Here is an 18,282-nt window from a genome sequence, read left to right as displayed (position 1 = left end):
TATTTAAGAGAATGAGTTGTGAATCTATGGGAAAACTAAATAATTCAAAACAGAAGCTTTCAGGGCTTTCTTTGGTTTGACTGTTGTTGTTTTTATAAACAGTGCTTTTCAGCAAAGTCCTTCTAGTCCTTCTACTACAATATAGAATGTCTCTGTTTTCAGTTCTCCAATAATGTTATTATTATTATTATTAATATGATCATAGATATTGTGATTAAAAGGAGGAACAACCCCATTAAAACCTGTGTAATCGACTGCTCCGCGCTCCAGTCCAGGTGGTGGCAGTAATGCACAGGTAATGATCTTTTCTTCCAGTGAACCGGGGGAACCAGAGTAGGATGGGGGAACTCAGTTGTTTCCGGTCGGCGGTATTTTGAGTGAGGACCGGATGAAATTTCGTGGGTCCGCTCCCAGGACACAAAACATTTTTTTTTTTACTGATTTACTGTTCAAAATACAATGGCTGCCCCAGGTAGGCACTATAGTTTAATAATGTATATACGTTTACGTTTTTATTCGTCTCACCCGTGTGGTTTATTGTGGAATTGTAATGGTCGAACATGGTTAAAAGTGGCGCTAACATGAACGCTAGCCTCAAAGTTAGCCAGACCAGACAACTTCTCTTCAACGTTAGTCTTTATCTTCTCCCTCTAACGAGAAACAGCCGAACACATGCAAACACATGTAACGCATGTAAGTTAGACTATGGTGCATTTTTTCATTCATTAATGTAGAACCCTTCGGAGGCGTCTGTAGAAATCAAAGTGGAGCCCAGCGTGTTAGAGAACAGGGTCGCATTAAAGAGTACAATGACTTCATATGGGCTACATAAGCTTTCAAATGAGATGCCAACAAGGTTTTTATATCTCGGTTAACCTAACACAAAGTGCAGAACAGATATCTAGGTGAATATTTAGTGTGACGACCCTCTGCCTCTGAAATGGCACCAGTTCTCCTAAATGAAATGTTTCATGGTAACTTACTTGGTAGGTAGGTTGTTTCCACAGTTCATCTGTGGATTCAGGCTGTCTCAGTGTCTCTTATCTTTTGATATGACTACATGACTATATATATTTCTAACCTAATTGCTTTGTAAAAATTTTTTTTATCCAAACCTGTGTCAGATAATTTTAACACTATCCCAAAACTTTTTTATATATCTTCCAGGGCCTAACAAGGACAACATCAGAGCTGGGTGCAAGAAATGTGGATATCGTGAGTAAAGCTTTGACCCACATGTTTCATTGTCAGTTTAAGTTTAAGTGTCCTTAAGATGGGTAAATGTGGGTTTGTTTGAGACATCATAGAATCTGTTTTAAACTAGATGTAATGCAGAGATATTGAGGGTGATTATGAGTAGTAAAATGAACAATAGCCTATGTGCCAGATACGTATTTTTATTTGCTTTAAGTTATAACTTTATTATTATTTATTATTTCATCCATTCACTTTGGGATTTTTTCCACCAGCGGGTCACTTGACGTTTGAGTGCCGAAACTTTGTCAGAGTTGACCCTCAGAAAGACATTGTCCTGGATGTGAGCAGCACCAGCAGTGAGGAGAGTGAAGACGATACACCTGTACCACAGCGCAATGAGAAGCTGGGGCGAAGCAGCCAGCATCGCAAAGGTAATAAAAACAATATGCTACAGCTTTTTTTTTTTAAACTACTATACAATTTTGTGCAGAGTTGAGAGAGAGGAGTGGTTGCCCCAGCAGTGCATGTGGCTGAAGCCTCAGTTGTGCAACTAAGACATGCTTTTACAGATGTTGAGTTACCCGCCTTTGACTTAATGAACATCTCCTCTTATATCAAGAATATCTTGACCGTTCTGTCTCAAAAAATTGTGTGTATTAGGTTCCAATGATGATGAAGACGATGATGGTGGTAGAAAAGAGCGACATAAACAGAAGAAAAGCAGAGATAGAAAGTCAAGAAAGAGGTAACTTGTTTTTTTCACACTTTAAACTTGATATTTCAGCTTTGATACTTGGATACATACATTTCTCTCCACGTTACTTATTTTGAGAAAAGGTCATTTCACAGAGTCCTGAGCTTTCATTCATTCGCTTATGTTATACACTAGATCTGTGTCATCATCAAGTGGTGAGGAGCCAACAAAGAAGAAAAAGAAACGCAGCAGGTCCTGCTCCTCATCTGATAAAGAGGAGAGGAAGAAGAAAAAGAAACTGAAAACCCACAAGAAGACAAGCAAAAAGAACAAAAAGCATGGGAAGCATCATAAGAAGAGGCAGAAGAGCAGAAAGCCCCAATCACCATCCTCCTCCTCTTCCTCTTCTTCCAGCTCCAGTGAATCGTCAGATGGTGACTGATACAACTTCACTGTGCATTGTCTGGAGGTCCAAACTTATTCTGGTCTTTTGCATATATTTTGCAAATAGGGTACACAAGCTGTAAAAAAAACAAAACAAAAAAAAAACAATCCAATGTGGATTGAGGGATTTGAGCATTTAAATAAGTGCGGAAAAAAAAGGACACATCGAGTTCACTCTACCCTGCAGATCAACATCATGCAAAAGGGGACTAAACCTGTGTTTTTTATTTTTTTTTATCTTTTCCTGAGTCCAATCAAGACCATAAAGGAAAATGACCAAATAGTTTCAATGTAATAACTAACAGTTGTAGCTGACATTGGCAACAGTAACAATATAAGACCGTTTCCTTTTCAAATAGAAGCCTTTGTCCTCTTTTTGCATAAAGTTTCTTAAATGTTCAGAGTGTACTTTAGCTCAGATTGCTTTTTTTGTACAATGAACCTTCTGAAGCTTCCTGGTAAGACAATGAGGCTCATTATTGTGTAAATTAGTTTTCTCATTGAACCAGTCGTGTTTTCTTAGGATATTTTAATTCCTAAGAACTTATGTGTGAACATTTTGGGAACTATAATGAACTGAACTTCTTTTTGCCATTAACTGTAACAACAGTCTCCAAGTCTCTTTTTTGGTCCTCCCAATTATGTGTCCTTTTATTGCAATAAATATATATTTGTATCAAGTTGTTATTGACTTTTGAAATAACTCAAAATTGTTTCATTATGATTTATGACGAGACAGAAAAGTTCATTTACATAGTTTGTCTTACTGCACATGATAAGTGACCAGACACAGTAATAATTCCTGTAGAGGGCAGCAGCACCTAAAAAGTGTTAAACTCTGACTGAAATATCACGAGTGACAATGATTCCTAACATTTAAGGGTAACATAAATTATATATTACCTTCAGAATAATTCATTTAAACCTAGGAGATTAAATCAAAGTATACCCAACACAATCTTCATTGTCCTCTCTAGTCTTGCCACATGCAACAATGTTAATTAATAGTAATAATTATTCACACAAAAATAGGGCATAAGACAAAACAGTGAATTACAAAAAGGTCAAAATGAAATAATTTTATCAAACTATGTCAATATATTTTTTTTATATAGTTTTTATGTAATTCTAAATATCAATGACAAGTTACTAAAAACTACTCTGAAATGAAATGCACCCCTCTGTCTTTACTCACTGCAAATGTCTTTACCCCACCTAGTGGTCATGGTGAGAACATCCAGTGATCCCCCACTCCTCCACCACCAACACCACCATGATGTTGTTGCCATATTTCCTTTACTGACAGTGTGCAATGAGAGAGAAAGAGAAACATCCTGACACTTGTTTGATTTGCCAGATAATCATGAATAGACAGAAGTTGCTGAGTAACAAGACTTTTTGGCTGGACTCCCTAATGACAGAGGCACCCGAGTCAAACATCAATCTCACTTAATACCTTAAATGTTCTGAGGCAATTTAATGAGCAGCCGTAGTCTTCCATGTCACGTCCGCACATGATAATCCAATTCACGTACACACACTACTGCATAAGTGTACTAGACGCATGTATAAACATGTTATAAAATACACTCATTTCATTAACATCCTTTAAATCAAATTTCAAGGGCTTTTGAATCCATCCACACATTTGTGTCAAAACGTCCAGGAGAGAAACGGCATGCAGCTGTGGAACGAGGCATCTTGGTGGCCCCACAGGCAGGTGCAGCACACCATGTGAGGCATCAATTTAATTTTTGCTCTTATCCCTCTACCTCCATGGCATCATAATCAGTCTCTGCCAAGACATGAAGCAGCAAAAAGAGCCACAGATCTTTACAAACCAAGGATTTTTGGAAGCCTTTATGCTTTGTTAAATCTGGGCTGTGTGACAGGTGTTTACAATAGCACCATTAATTTCACTTTGCCTTGGGGAAGGGGGTATCTTTTTAAACATCTGCAACATCCTGACAGCTACATGCATGGCTGCTGATCAGAGCCTGGCACTATGACAAGAACACATCCTGCTCCTTTATCTTTTCAAGGTCCAGAGGGGAGATACTTTTTAGTTTTGGAAAAAAAAACAAAAAACAAGCAGGCGCCGTTGACAACTAGGTGAAGACAGTGAGGCTGTCGATTAAGTTTCTGGGAATGTCTGATTGTGGCGGGAGCAGCTGAGGTGATGATTTTGCAATATGAGACAATGTCCACAAAAGATTATGAGGGATCTCCTTAGTCAACAATCTACCACCACCATGGCTGAAGAGTAGGTACTCACTGAGTTAGCTTAGTTTAGCATAAAGCTTGGTTTAGCTTAGTATCAAGATTGGAAACAAGGGGAAACTGTAAACTCAAGTTAAAAAAAAAAAAAAAAATCTACCTGAAAAATGCTTGTAGCTTTTGTGTGCCACACTTTTTATATTGGAGTGGTTAAGTCACTAAACTGACATAAGAAAAAGATTAAAGTTTATTCAAGCCCCTCTACATTTCATGTTAAAAAACACCACAGCAATGTATACTAAATATCATTCCAAGTTAAAAGTTAAAACAAATAGTAATATTGCCTGATATTTAAATGCCCTTTTGTTTCATTCTGAAACTGAACAGAACTATTAAATGCACAACAGATGCTGAATAATATATTCATAATGTGCATATGCTGAATGTACTTGAATCAGGTTCTTGTGCAGTGTTGACAAAAGAAACTTGGAGTGTGAAACTTCATAATTGCCCAGATGGTAAGAGGACAACTTGATACAGAGGAGCAAATGAAGTCGAAGGATTGCTGCCATGTGCAGCCACACTGAGCTAACCATATGCTGTTTGTATAAGACAACAACAAGGTTTTCCTCTTTTCATCAGCTCATTGACTTTTATCGAGGCTGTTGGGCTTTAGGGAAGAGGAGAGCAAATGATTCTCCACTGAGCCATTTAAATGAAAATGAGATGGTCAAAGTAATCTTTTAGACAGTTTAGTGGCAGAGGAATGGTGATTGAGTCTCCTTGTAAGCATCTTTGAGGCACTGATTTCAAACTTAGTGCAAATCCTTTTTGCAAAATGGCTGACCAGAATGACTATACCATAGGGGTAAATGATCTCTCATTAACACAAGGTGTGTTTTTCAATTTGTTTGTATAGCTTCAGCTGCTCTGTTTCAGGCTCCTGTGGGCGGCCTGGTAGCCTCTGCACTGATGTCTGTTTTTAAACCTTTCTTGGGGATTTGAGCACACATGCTCTTTTTTTCCAGCAACGCCCTGCTACACATTCACACAGTTACATTCATCCAACCTGGGAGCGGCCCAGTACAACCACAGTCTCCTACTGAAACCAGTGCACAGCTCCAGTGGAGATGCAGTTAAATGCTGAGCTCAGAGGCACCTCAGTGGACACAGTGGAACTCCATCTGTTGTAGCACTTGCTCTGAGAAATCAAACCTGCAACCTTTTTGGTCACGAGGCTCCTTCTTTTAACCTTAAGGTCACCACCGCTACACAGCAAAGCATAATATCTTCCCAGAAATAAAATGAAAATCCCTTATGCTGCACTTTGGTGGGAACAACCCAAGCTGAGAGATGGCGCCGGTTTTGCGTCTGTAACCACTGTTGAAATATTATTTCAGAGGCAAGCCGTCCCCGCATCTTGGAGCACGGTGAGCAGAGTGCTTGAAAAACGCATTGGGGCCAAGGGTCAAGCTCGAGGCTATACATTTGCTACCAATTTAGTTCCTGCATCTTAGATTTCTTTCCTTTCTTCCTCTCCTGGCCCTGAAACCAGGCCTAATGTAGTAAATAACCTCTAGGATAAATAGACAGCAGGCTACATGACCCCAGCCATCAAAAACGGAGGCTGTAATAAATACTACATAGTTTTACAGGAAGCGTGTTCGACATTCTCCCAAAACCTGCAGGGAAAGAAAACGAGGGGGCGAACGGGGTGAGTCTCTGTTCACCGCTCTCTCTTTGGTCAAAAGCTTTTTTCCTGAGGTCTGTTATTACCGGCCTAGTTCCTGGGTTCCCATTCAGAGTGGAGCTTGTTCATATAAACCTTGAGGTTTTGAGGCATCGCTGGACTGACTGGGTGGCTTTCACCAGGGAATTAGCACAGGGTCGCATTGGATCACGATCAGTAGGCCCTCTACAGCTAACCTGTATTGGACCTGGCTGCTTGTGGAGGTGGTGGTGGTGAGGACAAGTTTCCTGGCTCTGGAAATATGGGTCAGTCAGAACCCAGGATGTGTAGGCCCTGATCCTGTAAATCATGGATCCTTCTGATGCCTTGCTACTTACTGTATAACTTCTAAATCATTTGATTTAACCACCATTTTCCAGATTAGTCTTGATGAGATTGGAAATTTGTTCTACCTATTTTTTCAAAGAGCTGGCAGGAAGTACAGTGTTTAATGTAGTTTCAGCCAGAGGCTGCTGTACAGTATGAAGACAGATGTAACAGTCTGAGGCAAGAGAGGACTAAACTGTGCAAAGTGTATTTATGGTGATCGCCCATGGATGTAAAATGATTTATAGATCTTATTAATCTTTGGCAAGAAAGAGAGGGTGATGTCAATGATTTTCATCTAGTACATTTGTTTGCATATTCATATTTCAAAAATCCACTCAGATGGATAAACAGGGAGATGATATCTAGCCTATACATAGAACATTGCTTACAAAATCGTTTTTATTGCTTTTTCAGCACCATGCATAGAAACATTTAATTCTTCTCTCACTCAGCAACCATCCATGGCAAATACATAAACAGAATTTGAGCTTAAAACAATCCAACAAAAGACAATGTTATGTCCAGCTGTTCATAATATCATTATTTTCACTAATACTTAACATGTCTGCATGTTTTTCTAATAATTTATCTCTCCTCCATTAATTTGTAATGGGTCAGATGATATAGGCTTTATGTTATATTTAAGTATTTATTTACTTATTCAGTGCAATATCTGCTAGAACTTGCTACCACTCAGTGGCGACCCATATCAGCGGTTGTTGCACGCCTCTCTTTAGTCCTTTAGACCTCATTGTCTGTAATTGTGTTTTTCCTTCCACTGAAGCTTTCAGAAAGACATGCTGAAAAAAATCAGAACACCCCAATACGCATGCTAATCGTAATGTGCATGCACCTTTTGAGTAAGGTCTATTGCACACACACAAAGACGCCCTTGACTTCTGTTGTTTCCTCCTCCTTTCCTGACCTAATCCATCGTGCCACAGAGATCCAGAAGGTGGCAGGAGTGACACTGCTGACGACTTCACCAGCAGAAAAAGGAAAAAGAAAAAAGAAAATACAATCCAGCAGCAGCTTCAGCACCACAGTCTTTCCTCTCTGCTCATTGAATGACGATAGACGTTTTACATGTCCCCAACATCAGACACATGTGGCTTTTTCAAAGACGAACGGCATGGTGTCATCTCTGCGCTGGGCACATCTGCTCACTCTTACTCTGGTTTTAGTGTTCTTTCCATTCCACATTTATATGGAAAGTGTTTTGTGCCTTTGTTCTGTTCTGTGGGGGGTTTCTGTCCCTTTGTTTGAAAGAGACATCAAACAGGACCAGAGGGGCACATGATGCCTGGAACATGATCGAGATGGTTATTTTTTGTTCTCTTACATTGTCACTACCCTGAGCTCTTTTTTTCTCTCTCTCTCTTTCAATGGAAAACTTCATCATCAGACAGAAAAAGAAAAACTGTCAAGGATGTCATCACTTTTTTTGTTGATGTTGACACACGTGTTCACATTCTTTTGGTTGGTTAATTTGAGTGATGTTGAAGGTGTTTCGTTTTTGTTTCACATGGTCAACATTAAGCCATGGGTTCTTACAAAGGATATATCGTTTTTAGCACATCCCACATACTGTATGTTCTCAGTACATCGTGGTCCAGTTTTACTTATTTGGGAAAAATGAACTGAGCCTGCTTTTTATAAAGAAAATTCCAGCTTTATGTTCTGGCCTGGGAACTCCACTGGTCACTGACCCCAGCTGTGGCAGCTGCAGGGTCCAGTGCCTTGCTTAGCGGCACCTTAACTGTGGTTTTCTAAGTGAGCAGAGCATGTTACTCATTTTCCCCAGACAGTTTCCCAGCTGGTATAGGGATACAAACCAGAAACCCTCTGTCACAATGTTTCTTCTCTGTATAAGCTCTTGAAAGCAGTTGCAGTTTAAATGCCTTGCTCAAGGCCATCTCAACTGTGGACATTTTACAGATTTCAAACCAGCAGTTCTTTCACCTGTACTGGTGTATTAGCAAGGCTCCCACGACTGATACCACGTTGAGTTATGCCTATTACACAATTCCACTTTTCTGAAAGGGCAGCTGGCCTTGTTCTTGGGTTCACAGAATGAAAACACAAGATGTTTTTGATTGTATAGAGTGAGACACATATCATGTAATACATTTGCTTTGTTTTTTTTATTTTTCAGATTTACTGCAGTGAGAACAGAGGATGCACTGATAAACGTGAAGAACACCTAAGCCACAGGGAGAAATAAATACAAGCACAGGTTGTTAGGTTCTGTCATGATCTAGCTGGCACACCATACAACAAACTCTCAATAACACTATATTCCTAAATGGAAAAAGGTATGGAGCTAACCATTTACCTGAAAGGAGAAGACCTTGTGAGCAGCCTTTTTATGGCGAGCTTTTTCTGCTCTTTCATGACTGTACCAAATTGTTTCTTCTAAAGTGCGGTATCTGGCCCATAAACTGCCAAAGGTTCCCAAGGCAAAATGAGCAGACGTCTGTAATTGTCTAGGTGGTCGGGTGTGTGTGTGTTTGTTAGAGTGGGAAAGAGAAAAAGAGGAGATTGCAAAGAAAGGAGGGAAACCTATTAGACAGCGGGAGAAATTTACTGTAAGTCCTGTGTGGTCAGTGTGGGTGTGTTTTAACGTGGGGTTGCCTGCTAGCGTTTTATTCAAAGGATCAATTATTCATTCAGGCTTGTGACAAGCTTAGCTTTTAATTTTGAACATCAATGCAGCTTAAAATTCAGGAAATTAATAAGTGAATTCTGAGTTAATCACTTTCTTCTTTGCAGTATCATAGAGAGCAGCTCCGCTGGAATATCCTAATGGTTCACACACAGAGCTCTGTTCATCTACAACTTCATGGGGCTTTGACTATCTACAGCGAAAAACAGACTTTTAAAGAGGAGCATGAATTGAGTAGAACATTGTTATTGAAAAGCACTCAGAACCAGACCACCCTGTGCCATGTGCTGGCAAAATGATTACCTCCACCACGTGAACTTCCTCAGCAGATGGAGTTTTCTCAGTTGTCACGCAATTGTATTGTATATGTTTACATTTCCATTCCTCTGAGGACTCCTCTGCCACATTGGCTTCAAGTTGATATGACATTCATTAGGCAAGGCAAGGGAATTTTATTTGTATAGCCCATTTTTACAAACAGTTTGTCTCCAAGGGCATTACATGGCATCATAACAACATCCTCTGCCCTTAGACCCTCGCATCGACTGAGGAAAAACCCCCGGAAACCCTTTTAACAGGGAAAAATTGGAGAAACCTCAGGGTGAGCAACAGAGGAGGGATCCCTCACCCAGGACGGGTAGACGTGCAATAGATGTTGTACACAGACAAGAAAACAGTTTTATAGGACAGAATATGCAAAACATGGAAATGTTAACAAGAGCTGACGAAGGCAGCTTCTGGTGGGAGGGAAGGCAGGGAGAGCAGGCCAGCGTAATGGGAGTACTGGATGGCAGACTGGTTCATGGGCACCAAGAGCAGGTCAGTTTAACAGCAGGGGGAAAGGGGGGGAAGGGGGCGATGGGAGAGATGGAGCTCTGTGGATCTGTGGAAACACAGAGTGCGAGACACCAAGGCCAAACTACAAAGTGCAAAAGATAATGACAGTTCAAAATGTACGAGAGGGGAGGAGACGAGAGGAGAGGACAGGACAGGGCTCCACGTAACCTGATGTGTCCCCCAGCAGTCTACGCCTGTAGCAGCATAGCTATAAAATGGCTCAGAGCTACCTGAATCAGCCCTAACTAAAAGCTCTGTCATAGAGGAAGGTTTTAAACCTGGACTTAAATGTGAAGAGTGTCTGCCTCTCTGACCCATGGAGAGAGCTGGTTCCAAAGTAAAGGAGCCCGGTAACTGAACGCTCTACCTCCTAGTCTGTTTTAAAAATAGTAGGAGTCACTAACAGACCTGCAGATACTGTGCAGGTGAAAGAAGGCGGTCCGAGTCACTGTTTTATGTGGGAGCTGAAGGAAAGGTCCTGGTCAAAAATGACTCTAAGGTTCCTTGCAGTTGTACTTGAGTTCAGGGTAATGCCATCCAGAGTAGCAATCCGGTTGGAAAAAGTGTCCCTGAGATGTTTAGGTCCAAACACAATGACCTCAGTTTTATCTAAGTTCAATAGCAAGAAGCAATAAGGATTTAATGTCTTTCTTGCAGATTGGTGAGGCGGCTTCTATCATCTGGCTCTATCAATGAGTAGAGCAACATCCGTGTAACAATGACAATTGATTGAGTACTTCCGATTATATCCCCTAATGGGAGCATGTAATGAATGGCCCTAAAATGGAACCCTGTGGTACACCATATGTAACTCTGCTGTAGGTCCAAATGGTTATTAAGATGTGGTCAGCTTCTATTCCATAAGTTAGTACTAAATCAAGGATATGATTAAAAGTAGGGCTGTCCCGATTAATCGACCTAATCGATTACGTCGATGATGTAAATACGTCCACATGTGCAACATACCATCGAGTTGTTTTTGATTATGTCGATCACGTGAATACGTTGACACGTACAACACACCATCGGGTTGTGAACACGTGCAGCAGAAAAACAGAAATGGCATACTACAGCAGCACCACGCCGATGAACGGGCACCTGAAGCGGCAATATCGTTCCGTTCATTCATCTCCGCATAGCGGTTTTTCACTGTTATTGGCGTTCACATACACACACACACACACACACACACACACACACACACACACACACACACACACACACACACACACACACACACACACACACACACACACACACACACACACACACACACACACACACACACACACACACACACACACACACACACAGAGAGAGAGAGAGACAGAGAGACAGAGAGAGAAGGGTGCATGCATGACAGCAGCGCGGTAAAAGCGAAACTCATACCATCCAAAGTAGGATGGATGCCATCTCTCCTAATCAGACCAGGTTTTCCCCAGAAGGAGGTCCAGCTGTCTGTAAGCCACTAGCCTCCATTGTGAGGAGAGGGCAAAACTGACAAAATAATTTCATGATAAGGGCTGCTCTTGACCTGTTAAGGAGTAAATATTACTTTTGTGGGATTTAGGCAAACAAATCTGTTATAAAATACTGTGATATAAATCTCCAAAACAGCTTTTCAAGGTCAAGTTTAAACTTTTCATTTAAAAAACAATGGACACTTATGACATTTGGATCCACATAGAGACAATGAGATATTTTTCATGTTTAGTTTTCTAAACAAACCATTCTGAATAAAAAAACAATGCTACATAATATTAAAATCGAGTGTGACATAAGGAGATTTCAGGAAAAGGATTCATCTTAAAGGTTACTAGTTCGATAAATATTATATTTTCCCAATAGTCCTTGAAAATTAAATGACAATATGCATTGCAGATGGAAGTTTTCAGATCTGATGGCACCGTAACAAATCACAGCCTGGTTTCAGCCAATAGCTCAGCGTAAGGGTAGGAAAACATTATTTGGGTTTAATGACAACTTTACAACATTACTAAGATTAAGGGACCATCGTCATCATGTCTGTAATAATAACCACAGGGTTAAGGTCAGGGAACAATCGTGGTTATGGTCAAGACAGAAAGGAAGTGAAAAACCAACTCCCACATCAATGTCCAACATTTTGTTGTGCCATCCAATCACCCCAGCATCATCGGTCTGTCAGACTTTGTGACTCTATAACGTCACATTACTTGCTCCTTTCTTCCAGACGAGAGACAAGAGTCATAGTTGTTGTACAACCATTTAAGGGCTTTGCTACTTGTACAATAACATTATGTGACTTTTGCGCTACAATGACTAATAACTTTAGTCTCAGCTGGACTTGGATTCAGTCATTCATTTAGGTGGAGGATTATTATCTGAACAAAATATTGAAGGGTGACTACAAAATCACCATTGTAGTAAATTCAGTTAATAGTTGCTGCCTGTGTCCAGGAATTACATTATTGTTTTAAACCTGGTTACCAGTTTGAATATTATGCACGTAAAACCATTTGAATGTTAAAGTAGAAGTAAGCGATCCGGTCGTTTTGGCTAACTTCTTGTCAGCCGATGGAGTTAGCAGTCCCCGCCCTTGTCATGGATCTATTGGTCCTCGTCCCTACGTCACCACATTCACGCGCATCCCTTGGCTGCACACACAGAGAGGACCGCCCCTTTATGCCGTTCTCTCTCCTCATTGGATAAAGGTTGTAGGATACAAGGAAAGTTTTCTCCTCGGCTTACAGCAGAGCAGAGTGACTGACAGACCCGTGTTTCGGACCAAACAGTGATTGCTGTCGGAAGATAGAACTATTTAAGACTTATATCAACACAAACATTCCGCTTACTTCTGCTTTAAATAAACACTACCAATGATTATTATTTTAGTTTAAAAAAACAAATTTGTCTTTTTGCATAGCTTTTGAGAGGCCTTTGCCCACTCTTACTTGAGAGCTTTTGCAAATCCTTGATTGAGTCTTTTGATCAGAGAAATAAGAAGCAGGAAGGGTGAATACAGCCAAGTACTTTCATACAATACTTGCATGAGGTTTCTAATTGCCAGTGAACAGCTCTCACCAACCTGTTTTTTAGGTTGGAGCAAAAGTGTTGTCATTTTTCATTCATGACTTCAAACGAACCACTTGTAAAAATTGGTAAAGAGCATGGCCACAGAGACGGTGGTAACCAGAGATGTTTTCTCAGTAATTCCTTCTTGGATATGGATATAACCTGCCAGCAGTGTATGGGAAAGGCAGTTGACTGCAACAGTGAGGAAAGGGAGAAGGAGAGTGAAAGAGACAGAGATAATAAAGAAAGCTGGAAGAAAAGACTAGAACTAATGATAGTGAGACAGCAGATGATAAAGAGAGAGACAATGCATTTAATAACAGACAGAGGATGAAAGGGATCGATGGAAATAAACTTTTAGGTGAGAAGCATTTGTACTGAATGGAACAACATCTGCTTCATACATACTCCATACTACAGTATTTAATAAATACACATAGAACCTTTTTGGAACTTCATATGCTTCCACCTTGATTAAAAATGACCCGAGACTTCATAAAATCAGCCACCCTGTCGTCAAGTGGGATTGATCCAGTTGAAGTCAAGCTACAGCTTGAACAGTATTTCTTCAAGGAGTAATTAGAGGCTTACTGGTAATACTTAATGACTATCATGAAGACATGAAAAGTGTGCCTTATTTATGTTATGCTTTTACCGATTAAAAATATCCACTTCCACCTGCCAAGTGTCATGTCATTTTTCTTCCTCATCTGTGGTGATTAAAGGGAAAACCACAGTGAAATGAACATGAACCAAAAAGCATTCAAATGATTCAGCTCCTGCCTTTTCCACTTCATGTGTCACTTGTCAGGAAAGTTGAGAGAAAAGAATAACAAGATCATCAGATTACCAGAAGCACTGCACAAAAGAGGAAACATATACAAACACCTTCTTACCTGACATTAATCTTTCCTTTTTGTGTTAATAGTTATCAAATTATTGCTCTAACATGGGAGAGGGAGAGCTTAAATCAGTTCAGGTGCCAATGCAGTGCGGATGTGGAGAAAATGTGGGTGGACTTCTAATAAATGACTGCCTAGCATGTAAATGACCCACTCTGAAAAATGGAGTGGTGTGGTTTACTATTTATGAAATGGTAACAATAGAAGGATGCTCAGAACAAATGAAGGTCAGTCAAAAATAGTCACATTAACTAACCTAGGGCTAACCTACCAACTGTGTGATGATTACATTCATCATCTCATGTGCATTCTTACATGATCCAGTCATTACTACTATGTAAACCAATATCCTGCTGGTAGATTAAAGCTGATAGGTGCATGATAACACTTATACTACAATAACATGTCACCTTGGTGGCATTTTTTCAGTTTGTGAGAAAGGAAAACATATTTGTAAAACCACATTGTAGACAAAAAATACTTTTGGAGGAGATTGTTTGCAGATAAGTTGTAAAAAGTTACACAACTATATATCACCGTATGTGGGTGGGCAATGGCAGCAGGCATAGCTGACTTTCGTTGTAGCGGTTAAATAATAAACATGCAAAATAGTTATCCTTACAGTTATGCTATGGTTTGCTCATGTTTAGGGACAAAAACAGGCATACATATATAATAATATTATTATTATATATATAATAATATTATTATTATATATACATCATAATGTAAATGGTAAATCAACTTGCACTTATATAGTCTCTAGGACCACTCAAAGTACTTCACACTGTATGTCACATTCATCATTTCATAACAGCAATAGACACAGTGCTTGAAAGCTACCCCATTCACACACATTCATACACCCAATGCACACATCGAGGGGCAAATGTGGGTTCAGTGTCTCGCCCAAGGGCACTTTGACATGCAGCCTGGAGGAGCCGCAGTTGAGGTTGTGAAATAGTAATGATAACCAATGATAATCAAAGATAATCAAGATTATAAGATATTGCGCGATTACAATATTCAAACAGCAACGAAAGAGTGGTCTGCGTCAAAGTCCTGTTTTTTCCAACCCATATACCCCAATCCTCCTCCTCACAGTGAGAACTTTCTCCTGTTTTGCTCCTGTCATATTTACTACAGCTACTAGAAGGTTGCCTATCAATAAGCTACAGGTTGCAATACGCTGCTGGTACAGATCCAGTAAAGTCATTTTTTAGTTTTTTATTTTCACCACAGAGGGCATTTTATAAGATGATCCCAAACTTTTTGATGACATAAATTTGAATTTGACTCTTTTAAACAAACAAATGAATTAATTTAATCAAATTAAATTAAGCATTTCTCCTCTAGCATTCTGTTCAGACCTTCAGACCTTCAGACCTTCCTTCCTGTTGGAAAATAAAATGCACACAAAATATTACTGAATACTTGACTGGATAAATTAATTACAAACAAAAAATGTACTTAGAAAAGCAGAGACAGAAACCCTGCATGATGACGTCAGTGCCGTATTTCTAAGATCCTGGCTATGGCCAGATCAATTTGATAAGTAAAGGTAGAGGGAACATGAGTCACTTACATAATTCAAACAGATGTTAAATGAGGCTGTTCTGACTGCTCTGAGCTACAGGGGACGTTTCAATTTTGTGTATATGCTGCCAGTGTGGAGTTGTATCTTCAACTGTCAGGGGTAACGGGTTCAAACCAGGATTTCTCTGATTTAAAGCAGATATCAGTGGAATGTTTTTGTTAATATAAGTCCTAAATAGTCCTATTTTCCGTCAGCAATCACTTACATGAAGTATTTCAGCCTAAACACGAGTCTCTCCGTCACTCTGCTCTGCTGTAACCCGAGGAGAAAATTTTCCTTGTGGGATACAAGTGTTATCCAATGAGGAGAGAGAACGGCATGAAGGGCTGTGTGTGCAGCCAAGGGATGCGCGTGAATGTGGTGACGTAGCACGAGGACCAATTGATGCCTGACAAGGGCGGGGGCTGCTAACTCATGGTGCGTTCAAAGAAACTCGTACTTTGTGTTTTTCCTTCCTGTGAAGTCATACCAGTTCGATCTGGTACGAGTTCACGGGTCGGAAGTTACGAGTGGCCGTTATAGGGAACTTTCACAGACAACAGGATGGTAAAAACACGAGCTACGGGTTACCTGGAACGCTACCAAGTCGTAGTTGTGACTTGAAGCTGTAACTTACGGTTTCAAAAGCCTGCCTTGAACGCAGCATTAGCCGAAACGGCCGTGAAGCTGATATCTGCTTTAAGTGTATGTACTATTTGGGTAAAAACATCTACCAAATGGACATACTACATTTAGTATCAGCATTGAGAGTTATAGGCTATCTCCACTGGACTCATTTAGCTGTTGTCAGTTTGGTGGGTGGGCAGCTACAGGTATTTGTCAGGCCGTCCTGACAGTACTAAGGGAGCCACATGTTTGCATCAGGTTTGTGTGTGTAGGGGGTGTACTGTAGCCAAGGTCATTCATCAGTCCAGGGTGGGCTTAGAACTGAAAGAGCCAGTGTTGAACTGTTTGATTGATCTGTCCAGGAGATTGGTCATGGCCCCGGAGAGGGGTATGTCGTTCTCTGCTCTGGCTCTGGCCAATTATATCAGTGGGGGTTTTGAGTTATGCAGTCATTGAAAATACAGCCTGCTTTTCTCTCCCTGGGAAAAAGTGAGACCTGAACATCCAGCATCACTTTGCTGTGTCCGGTCATTTTTCATGTTATTCCTGTTGACTGTTAGGTATATACATGACATAAGTAGCCTACTACTATAGATTGTGTGTTAATGGCTTGGGAAAAAAGATCTGCAGCAGTCCTTGTCCTTGTGTGTTTTAATAATTTATGTGCATTTGACCCAACAAAAGCTGAATTTGTGTCAATTAGACCGAACAAAAGAGTTTCAGTGTTCTCATACAATCAAATGGGATTGGAGTGGGTTGGACTTCATTCTCAGATCTCTCTGTTTCATATTGTGCATGTTGGTCATTCAATATTAGGCTATTTTATATAACTTTTACATTGCTAAATGATAATACAATATTTCTCATTAAAATTAATTTAAAAGTTGTTGACACAATTGTGTCTATTTTTTTTTTAACAACAACAAAACTGGGTTCCTGTTTTCAAAATAATGAACGGTAAAATATTGTTTGAATGTTACCTGTATTATTGTGTTTGATAATAAAACTAATTATTGGACAATGTAACAATTTGAGGTGTTGATGGCACTAAAAGACAATTAGGGATGCACACTCAGGAGGAGCTGCTCCAACTTCCATGGCAATTTACACATTTTAATCAAAACCACTTAATGTCCATAAGCTAGTCTACAGGTGCTACAGAAACAGTCAAGTCAACAATTTGTTAAATAAATTAAATCTATTAAATAAAATTAACACATTTTTTAACAAAGTTAATTTCAATACATTTTCCATTGAGTTGTAGACAATTGAATTCCATGGTAATTCATCCAATGGTTATACCAGACCATGCATTTTGTAAATAAATTATTATTTTGCAACCAAAAGTCCTTTCTCAGTGTTATTTTGGAAAACACTGTTCAGATGTTTGAGGTGTCACTATAGCAAAAAATATTAACATCAAAGTCACTGTTCTGCTTGACATGTTTCTTTCCACAAACAGCTCGTTTTCTCAGTGTTTTGGTCAAAAACTGGTGTTTTTCGCGAAACCAGCCTATGTTCTACTGCTGTTTACTAAAGAACGGAAAAGGGTAGAAACAAACTTTTTTTCCTAATGAAAGAAGAGAGTCTACTCTTTCTCTGGGTAGTTCAGGTGTTTACATAGTCATAGAACACAATATTATGTGGGTCTTGAAAGATCGGTCAAAATGCTCTAAAACGGCTGGCAGTATGGTGCTCTCTGCTCTGAAAATGGCTGGCAGCCAATGAGTTTATGAGCAGAATAAACGTCACGAGCAGCTCTATGTTTTCAGTTGGACTTTTCTCCTCCACTTTCTTACCATCGTATAATCAGGCCGCTCTGACTCCACACTGCCAGGCTTCTTTTCATGACGACCTGAGACAGACGAACTGACCGCTCCACGCGTTCACCATTGCTTCGGTTGCCATCGGCTCCATTTCCACTCATTTCCTCCCTCTTTTACAACTTTCACTTTATCGTTCCTTCCTTTAGCTGCAGCTGCTGCAGCTCAAAAGAAACTCTACAGTACA

The 18,282-nt window shown here is 39.9% G+C and overlaps 1 protein-coding gene across 1 annotated transcript; it reads left to right on the top strand.

The window, feature by feature from the left end:
* Nucleotides 1–366: 366 nt before the first annotated feature.
* On the top strand, nucleotides 367–3,011 carry srek1ip1 (SREK1-interacting protein 1). Its single transcript, XM_083969838.1, has 5 exons — nucleotides 367–472; nucleotides 1,168–1,215; nucleotides 1,470–1,628; nucleotides 1,858–1,942; nucleotides 2,087–3,011. Exons 1-5 carry the CDS (start codon nucleotides 460–462, stop codon nucleotides 2,331–2,333), a joined length of 552 nt encoding a protein of 183 aa, XP_083825964.1. The 5' UTR covers nucleotides 367–459; the 3' UTR covers nucleotides 2,334–3,011.
* Nucleotides 3,012–18,282: the final 15,271 nt, after the last annotated feature.

Source organism: Trachurus trachurus (genome assembly GCF_905171665.1).
Source record: "Trachurus trachurus genome assembly, chromosome: 4".
In the NCBI taxonomy this organism is placed as follows: domain Eukaryota; kingdom Metazoa; phylum Chordata; class Actinopteri; order Carangiformes; family Carangidae; genus Trachurus; species Trachurus trachurus.
Note: the sequence above shows the minus strand (reverse complement) of the source record. Positions and strands in the feature narration are given on the sequence as shown.